We start from the raw sequence: 9,159 nt of genomic DNA, 5'->3' as shown, positions 1-9,159 counted from the left end.
TCACACACAGATGCTCACATCAAAATGAAATGGAGCAGGACTGCTCCAGATAAAAAAAAAAATCTCACATATAGTGTAGGTCAGATCACTACACGTTCATTTTGCAGAATCTGCTCCCTGACCTGCTTTGCATGTTAAAGTCGCAAAGGTAAATGAGTTCTGTTCGAGGTTAAGTTAGCTCTCTGGAATACTCTGATAGTAAATTAGCTCTGTTCATGGTTACATTAGTTCTTTGATGTTAGCTGTAAAGGTAAAATAGCAGCGTGTCCATTTAGAATATCTTGGCCAAATGTTTAGGTATCTGCTTAGGGTCATTACAGGTTAAATGAGCTCTGTTTCTTTTTGTCCATGGTTAATCAGGGTAAATGTACTCTGTTCAAGGTTAAATGAGCTCTGATCAAGGTCAGTTCTGGCTGAAAAGCTGCTTCAAGGATAAATAAACTCTTTTCAAAGTCACAATAGCTCTGTTGATGGACTCCATGAGTTTGTAGGTTTATCAATAACCAGCCCACATTAATACATTATTGCAGACAGAAGAAAAATAAGGCCAGAAAATAAAGTTGTACACTTCAAATCACATATCATTCCAATTTTTAAGTCTGCTTAAGTGTTCCTCTAGAACATTTAAGTAGAACAAAGGTTCTGCTATTTGGTGTTTAATGTGCTATGCAGCATTACACTGATACAATTTGGCACACATTCCTATGGTCTCCATATCTGTGTAGTGCCCCTACACCCAACCTCTCCCTCAGACCTGTGCATACAGTCTGGGATTGGTCAGGGCACACTTGTCTCTTATAGTGTTTCCTAAAAATGTCCAGCAATAGCCAAGATAGGTTTACTATTACCAGTCTTTTTTTTTTTTTTTTTAGTTCATATGCAGTTAGGGGCCATTTGAAACACAGACTTAATTTAAATGATAATGGTCTTGAAGACTGAAGACAAGGAACATTTTGTTCTGCCTGTTAAGTTAAAGATTTATACTTATCTTCACAGGGTGGCACAGTGGTAAATTACACTAGCCCAATACCACTGGGATCAGGGGGTTAAATCTCTAGCTGTGCTATTGACCAGTCAGGTGTCTACATACAGACATGATGGCCATGTCTGAGGTGGGGATGGTGGAGGCCCAGAGATAAATTGGTGTCTTGTCCGGGTGTGTTACTGCATTGCGCCCAGTGATTCTGGGGAAATTGCACCCACCGTGAACCTGACCAGGACTGACAACCTTGTACTCCTCTAATTAGGGTCACTTTCATTTAAAACATTCTCCAATTTAGAAAATCTATACAGGTATCCAGTAGTAGTAGTGAGTTCCTCAATATCTACACAGTGGTTACACAGGGCACTAGATATGATGTAGAATCCATTATTACCCAATGTAATGTGCAGATAAAGAGGGTCAGAAACCAGTTTAAATGTTATCGTTTACCATTAAAACAAACAAAAGTTTCATATGTTTTAAAGGTCACAGGTCAGACCCCACCCTAGTGGAACCTGGTGCAGCTCCTGCTTAATTGAAATGAAAAGCTCTAGACACTGTAGAAACCACTGCTTGAAGACATATGGTTTAGTTAGTGCAATGGCTGCTGTCCTTGGTACTGAACATCTCTTGCTAACTGCATCTATGGCGTGTTTTATACCAGCGGTCCCCAACCTTTTTTGCACCACGGACCGGTTCCATATAAAATATAATTCCACGGACCGGCGGGGGCGGGAGGATTTAAAATAGAATAACTATACTACTCACAAATGAGCTTTTTTTCACCACAAGAAGACGCTGCTTCCACCTTGGGGTGATATGAGATGATAAACACCAGAGTGTTGGAAATGGAAGCAGTGTTTTCAGTGCTGATGTAGTGCTGATAAATGTAGACTGCATTTATAAGTTATCTGTACCCAGTTCTTTTGATTCTTGACCAGTGTTTTTTTTGAAGATATTTTCTTTAAAGAGCGTCTAAAACGATGTTTTCTTTATATGAAAGAAATGAAAAAGCAAACATTTCCTTGCTGAGATGGGCAGCACATTGACATACTGTAGTTGGCTAATATGGGTGCAATGATACACGTATGATTTAATTTGATTTGAAATGAGCAGTGTACTAAATTGGCTTTATCTCTTAAATATAAAACTTTAGTGCTTAAAAAAAACAAAATTAATACTAAATTTCTACAAAAAAAACCCAAACAAACGAACAAAAAACACAGATTTGTGCACGTCAGGATAAACATGGACTTATTTTTTTTAGTAAATAAACAAATAGAAATCCTGTCAGGTTTTAGTACTTCAAAGCTTGTAAGCAGCTTCAATAAGGCTGCACAACAACTTAATTACAACTAATGCATCATTCTAATGCTAGTGCATTATTTAAAACACAGCCTTGTTAGTCTACACCGACCAGGCATAACATTATGACCACTGACAGGTGAAGTGAAGAACACTGATTTTCTCTTTATTACAGCACCTGTTACTGGGTGGGATATATTAGGCAGCAAGTGGACATTTTAGCCTCAAAGGTAATGTGTCAGAAGCAGGAAAAATTTGAGCGAGTTTGACAAGGGCCAAATTGTGATGGCTAGACGACTGGGTCAGAGCATCTCCAAAACTGCAGCTCTTGTGGGGTGTTCCCGGTCTGCAGTGGTCAGTATCTATCAAAAGAAGTCCAAGGAAGGAACAGTGGTAAACCGGCGACAGGGTCATGGGTGGCCAGGTCTCATTGATGCTCGTGGGGAGCAAAGGCTGGCCCGTGTGGTCCGATCCAACAGACGAGCTACTGTAGCTCAAACTGCTGAAGAAGTTAATGCTGGTTCTGATAGAAAGGTGTCAGAATTCACAGTGCACCACAGTTGAAGGGCTGTTTTGGCAGCAAAAGGGGGACGAACACAATTTTCAGAAGGTGGTCATAATGTTATGCCTATGAATTGCATGGCACAACCAGTTTCTGTAGCTAAGTAAAAACTTCTTGGGTTGATCTTATGATGATCATGTTAAAGTACTTTCAATTAATCTGATCATGTGAATATGGACATGTGCATCTTGTTACTAAAATACTTATTCTAATAGCTTAGACCAGTTCTGATTCACCTGCATCGCCCCTGCTTCAGCCATTCTACTTACAGTGCAGGTTTGTCTTTGTTTCAGTGCAATAAAAATAAGCTTAAATTGAAAGTGAATCAATAAACCATTTAAAACTATGAAACTGAATCAGACATTGGCGAATTATAAAACAAGCCTGAAAATATAACTTCTTTTAAGCAGATAATGACACAGCAGATGTGGTAGTATGACAAGCTAGACACTGATTGCAGCCTTGGGGTTCAAGAGTGCAATTGCATTAGATGGGATAATTAATAGGCCTGATGGTCTACTGCACCTGATGCTGCACGTTTGCATGATGCTTATGTTAATGTGTGAATCATGCAATGTGAATCATTTTACCATGTATTGTTGCACCCTTATTAGTCAGGAAAGAACAAAAGTGCTTTAATTAAAATGAATTCTGCTTAGACTTATTGGCTTATTCTTTACTGTTTTTGTTTTCACTAAGCCTTTGCTTATTTTGTTTGTTAAAAGTGTAACTGCATTTGCTGCCTACTTATACATTATACTACAGTGGACACGGATCCCTACATCTAGTGAAGGGCTGTGTTTGAGATTTTAAATCCCGGGAACTATACATCACAATTTCTTTTTTTGTTGTTGTTGCGAATAAGTTAAGTAAAAAATTCCATCAGAGATCTACCCGCTCTGCAGGTGAAGTAGTACACGCTTACACAGTAGACTCTTAAATAGTAGCTCATAATCTTATGCGATCTAACCTATACGTCACTTGATGTCCTTGGCCGTTGGGAGAAGTTGGACGGGACGCATCCACAGCAGGCTAGCCACAGGGATTTCTGAATGTCTGGGTTTCTGAAGGCATAAATGATTGGGTTTATAACGGAGTTGCACGTCGCTGGTAACACTGTAGCGTACGTATAGATCATTGGGTAGCTAGAATCCGCTACAATTGAATACATGGCGAAGGGCATCCAGCATGCAGCGAAAGTGCAGAGAATGGCAGAGAGTGTTGACACCCCTTTAGTGGTAGAGATGGCCATGAACTGGTGCTGCACGGCAATCTGTTGTGCGTGACGGAAGGCGATCTTACAGATCTGCAGATAAAGCTGCATCATCAGCGCAAACACAAGGAGGAATGTCACTGCCAGCACCACAGCGTTGTTCTTTGTGACTGGGCGACAGATGCTGCAGTGGGCTTCGTCCTGGAGACAGTTCCATCCGAGCACAGGTAGCAAGCCAAGAGTGATGCAAACAAGCCAGATGAGCACCACCATCAGGTAAGTGAAAGTCAATGTACGTTCTGTGTTGTAGGTCAGCGCGTTGTAAAGAGACAGGTAGCGGTCCACCGTGATGGCCAAGATGTTGAGTACGGATGCGGAGAATGCCGCAATGAGTAACCCGACCGACAACAGCATTGCAAACTCTGTGTTAAACATGTAAATGAAGATAAAGTTCAGGATCAAGCCCAGGCCCCCCAGCAGGTCCGCCAAAGCCAGACTTCCTATGAGGACGAACATGGGGGCTCGTAACGTCGGTGTGTAGAACAGGATGGCGATGACGATCGCGTTCTCACAGGAAATAAGCGTCCCGGTCACACACAGCGCAATGTCCCAGGGGCTCACAAAAAGCGGCCGCAGGTTTGTGGTTTGCACCGGCGACGAGTTGCGGGCATCCTGAAAATTCCACATGCTTACCGTGTTCAGGGAGGAGGTGTTTTGAAGTTGGTTGCTCATTGCTGCTGCAACAGAGTGAATCATAGCTGAGAGAGAGGGAGAGAGAGAGTGCAGGAGAGAAAATGAGGATGTTAAAATGCCCTGTTTATGACAGATCAAACGAACCTGATAAATGAACTAAAGGTGGTTCAGACGTAGATTACAAACATCAAGGCAGTTTACCTCCTTACAGAATCTTAAACATTTATTGATCCCATGACCCATGTTCCACAGAATTGAATACATCCTGGGATTTGTATCTAACTGCTTGCTTCTACTATGCTTCTTAATAAAACATATTTTTCTAGAAGAAAACGACTGAAAAATAACCTATATGTTGAAAACATTTGATGTCAACGACGTATAAGTATTTACCACCGTTCTTTGGTAGGCCAACAGTCTTTTTAAATATAACTTAGTATGTTTTGTACAGTGTAATGAAGCAAATTTGATCCATACATCTTTACAAAATCTTGAGTGTTGCTAGTTCAGTCTAGTTCAGCATTTTTAGACTGAGCCACTTACAAACATTACATTTCTTAATTTTAAACCAGTGTTATAAACCAACACTTGTCTTTTTTGTTTTTTATATTTTGTTTATGCATTTTCTCCCCTTTTTCTCCCTTTTAGCACGTCCAATTGCCCGACCGCGTCAGGCTACCTCTCCACCAATGCCGATTCCTGCTCTGATTGAGGAGAACGAAGCTAACCCACACCCCCTCCGACACGTGGGCAGCATGCCGTATGCATTTTATCACCCGCACTTTGACGAGTGCAGTGCAGCTCAGCGTTGTGTACGGAGAGGACACACCCTGAGAGCACTCTTTTCTCGCCTCTGTGCAGGCGCCATCAATCAGCCAGCAGATGTCATAATTGCACCAGTCATGGGAGAGAGACCCCATCCGGCTTAGTCCCGGCCAAATCTGAACAACAGGCCAATCGTTGTTCATGTGGCCGATACGATGTATTCGAGATCCCAGCTCTGGTTCCAGTGTGTGTTTTTACCGCTGCACCACCTGAGCGGCCTAACACTTGTCTTGTTACATGATAAAATTCCTTTCTACTGAAAGCTTAATTTATTTTAAGTTTTCTCTATACTGTGGACCATTTTCTTCCACATTAACATTCTGATAAGTACCATTCAAGTTTGTTGAGAAGTTTAGACAGACTGCCAGGCACAGGAAGTGTGGCTGTAGCCTTGTCACTAATTCACTTTTTTATGAAGAACTGAGCTAAGTGTTATGTTTAGTGCCTTTAAGGGCTTGTAGGCTTTTGCAGAGCTTATCCTTGTCTCTGTACAGGTCCCTAATAAGAGAGAGATAAGATATACTTTATTTGTCATATATACATATACAGATGTACAGTACAATGAAATTCTTTCTTTGCATATCCCAGCTAGTTTGGAAGCTGGGGTCAGAGCGCAGGATCGGGAGCCCTGGAGCAGACAGGGTTAAGGGTCTTGCTCAAGGATCCAACAGTGGCTGCATAGCAGAGCCTGGATTTGAACCGCCAATCTTCCGGTTGATAGCCCAAAGCTCTACCCACTAGGCTACCACTGTCCCATTTTAAATTTACATTTATTTTAAATACAATTTGATTCATCCTGTGGATTTACTTATTAGGATTTAACGTCACACTTTTGTTACAATCATGACAGAAATGCTAGTAACCAATCATCAGTTCAAAAGTTCAATGTCAAACACAGTCACGGACAATTTAGTATCTCCAATTCACTTCACTTGCACGTCTTCTGACTGTGGGAGGAAACCGGAGTCCCCGGAGGAAACCCACACGGACACGGGGAGAGCAATCAAACCCCACACAGAAAGGAGCCAGTCCGCCCCACCTGGGAATAAAACCCAGGACCTTCTTGCTGTGAGGCGACCGTGGCGCCCGTTTATCCTGTGGACATTCTGTACCATTCTAATAGACCTGTCAAAGGAATTAAGCTATTGATTGTTGTATAGTAATTGAGAACACATTTTACACAGGTGTTGACAACCAACAAATGAATACTTAGATACTAAAGAGACTAAAACAAAGGTTAGGATTTCTTGTTACATGCATTTTGTTAAGTGCAGTTTAAGATAATAAAAAATAAATACAGTCGAGGGGATGCATAATACCTGCAATATATGAACTGATACATGTATTCCTATTAATAATAACCCCTAGTTATGAATGAGGTCGTTCCCAAATTCCTGAAGTGACCCTCCACCCTTCACATTAATAAGAAACAGTATGACATCACATAAAGGTCAAACGTTGGTATAGAAAAGGTTTACCACTTACATTTCTTCCAAAATTCATCATCAGCTCCATCAAAACCTGCAGCGTTCACTTGCTTTCTATTTTTAGAAATCGTCTAAAAATAAGACACGCCACCTCACTACGCGGGTCTCCTGTGATACTGCGCGGTCTCTCCATTCACAAATTTTCTCCCCTATGATCTGCCCCATTTATACCTCTATATAATCTCTAAAATATGGCACAATATCTAGCACAGTTTACCCTCATGTATCACCTATAATGTTCAGAATGATTCAGTGAATCATCGCTGAGAGGAATCCGCGCATCACGTCAGCGCGCGCGCATCGTGCACCTACCTCAGTGCCATGAAGCTGCAGTGTCCGTTTCCCTCAGCGCTCTCACGCGTCACAAGATGAAGACACGACACACACAAATGTAGAACCGACAGCCGGATAGGGAACCGAAAGAGAGAAAAAAATACCCGCTTGTCACTCCGTCAGTACCATGTTTTACTACGCAGTCAGGTAAATGTGCGCTGTTTCTGAGGTGAACGCTGCCACGAGCGTCGCTGCTCGGTTAGCATCTGCACTGAATGAGCTGGCCGCTTTGATCTGACCCCGCCCCCATCATGCTAGCACGCCCACAATCCCGCCCACTGTGACGTCAAGCGCCCTCACTACAGTCATGATGGAGTTTGTGAATCACAGGCGCTGCAGACGGAATAACAATAAAATAAATAAATAAACGCGTTCAAAACAGCAAATCAGTGCCTTTAAGATGCTCTTGTAGCCTTTTGCAGTCTTGGAGCTTATGCTCTTCTCTGAATAGATCCCTGATTCATTTTAAATACAATTTGATTTATCTTGTGGACATTCTATACCATCCTAATAGACCTGTCAAAGGAATTAAGCTGTTTATTGTTGTAAAGTTTGTTTATTCGTTTACTAGGATTTTAATGTCATGTTTCACACTTTGGTCACGTTCATGACAGGAACGGTAGTTACTCATCACGCATTTACATTTACATTTTCAGCATTTCGCAGACGCTTTTATCCAAAGCGACTTTACATTATACAGTCTAAGCAATTAAGGCTTAATGGTCTTGCTCAAGGGCCCAACAGTGGCAACCTGTCAGTGGTGGGGTTTGAACCAGCAACCTTGTGCTTACTAGTCCAGTACCTTAACTGCTAGGCTACAACTGCCCACACAAGGTTCACACAAGGTTCACACAAGGTTCATCAGTTCACAGGGTTATATTAAACACAGTCATGGACAATTTTGTATCTCCAATTCACCTCACTTGCATGTCTTTGGACTGGGAGGAAACCGGAGCACCCGGAGGAAACCCACTTGGAGAACATGCAAACTCCACACAGAAAGGACCACAGAGAGATTAAAACAATGGTTCTGATTCCTTGTGCAATCCAACAATTTTCTTTTTATGTACTGTTAGTAAACGTGGCTATTTTCTTTTTATTTTACGCATTTTGTCCCTTTTTCTCCCGATTTTAGTGCATCCAATTTTTACCTGATTGCATTATGCTTCCTCTCTACTGGAGCTGACCCCCACCCCGATTGAGGAGAGCGAGACAGTCACACGCCCCCTCCGACCAGAGATGTTCACGAGTCACAGAATACGAGTCCGAGTCGAGTCACGGGTCTTTAGGCTAGAGTCCGAGTCAAGTGACGAGTCTTTAGGCTAGAGTCCGAGTCAAGTCACGAGTCTTTAGGTTAGAGTCCGAGTCGAGTCACGAGTCTTTAGGCTAGAGTGTGAGTCAAGTCATGAGTCTTTTGGCTAGAGTCAGAGTCGAGTCACGAGTCTTTAGGCTAGAGTCCGAGTCAAGTCACGAGTCAATATAATCTACACAAAACATATATTGGAAATGTAGCTTAGAAATAAACAAATAATCTGTAAGTTCAGAGAAAAACAACAACAGATTACCGACTGTATTTTGTCTTTACTTTTCTAGGTACCAGTTAAAATCTTTTCTTTGCAAATCACGGCACAGCGGCCAAAATCCCAAACACATCAAAAAATTCATAATACTGCTTACCTCAGCTTATGTTGTTCTAGATGCTATTAAATTTATAACCGTGTGTCCCATTAGGAATAGAATCCGTTATTTTGTAAATGTG

The 9,159-nt window shown here is 41.8% G+C and overlaps 1 protein-coding gene across 1 annotated transcript; it reads right to left on the bottom strand.

Moving 5' to 3' along the window:
* Positions 1–3,594: 3,594 nt before the first annotated feature.
* Positions 3,595–4,818, bottom strand: gpr185b (G protein-coupled receptor 185 b). The gene has a single exon (XM_062993340.1). The coding sequence runs from the start codon at positions 4,816–4,818 to the stop codon at positions 3,820–3,822; it is 999 nt and encodes a 332-aa protein (XP_062849410.1). The 3' UTR covers positions 3,595–3,819.
* Between the last annotated feature and the right edge of the window lie 4,341 nt (positions 4,819–9,159).

This window comes from Trichomycterus rosablanca, chromosome 4 (genome assembly GCF_030014385.1).
Source record: "Trichomycterus rosablanca isolate fTriRos1 chromosome 4, fTriRos1.hap1, whole genome shotgun sequence".
NCBI classification, from domain to species: domain Eukaryota; kingdom Metazoa; phylum Chordata; class Actinopteri; order Siluriformes; family Trichomycteridae; genus Trichomycterus; species Trichomycterus rosablanca.
This window is presented reverse-complemented; position numbering and strand designations above follow the sequence as displayed.

Excerpts from the sequence above, each read along its gene's own strand:
- gpr185b (XM_062993340.1), bottom strand. The coding sequence starts at position 4,818 with ATGATTCACTCTGTTGCAGCAGCAATGAGCAACCAACTTCAAAACACC.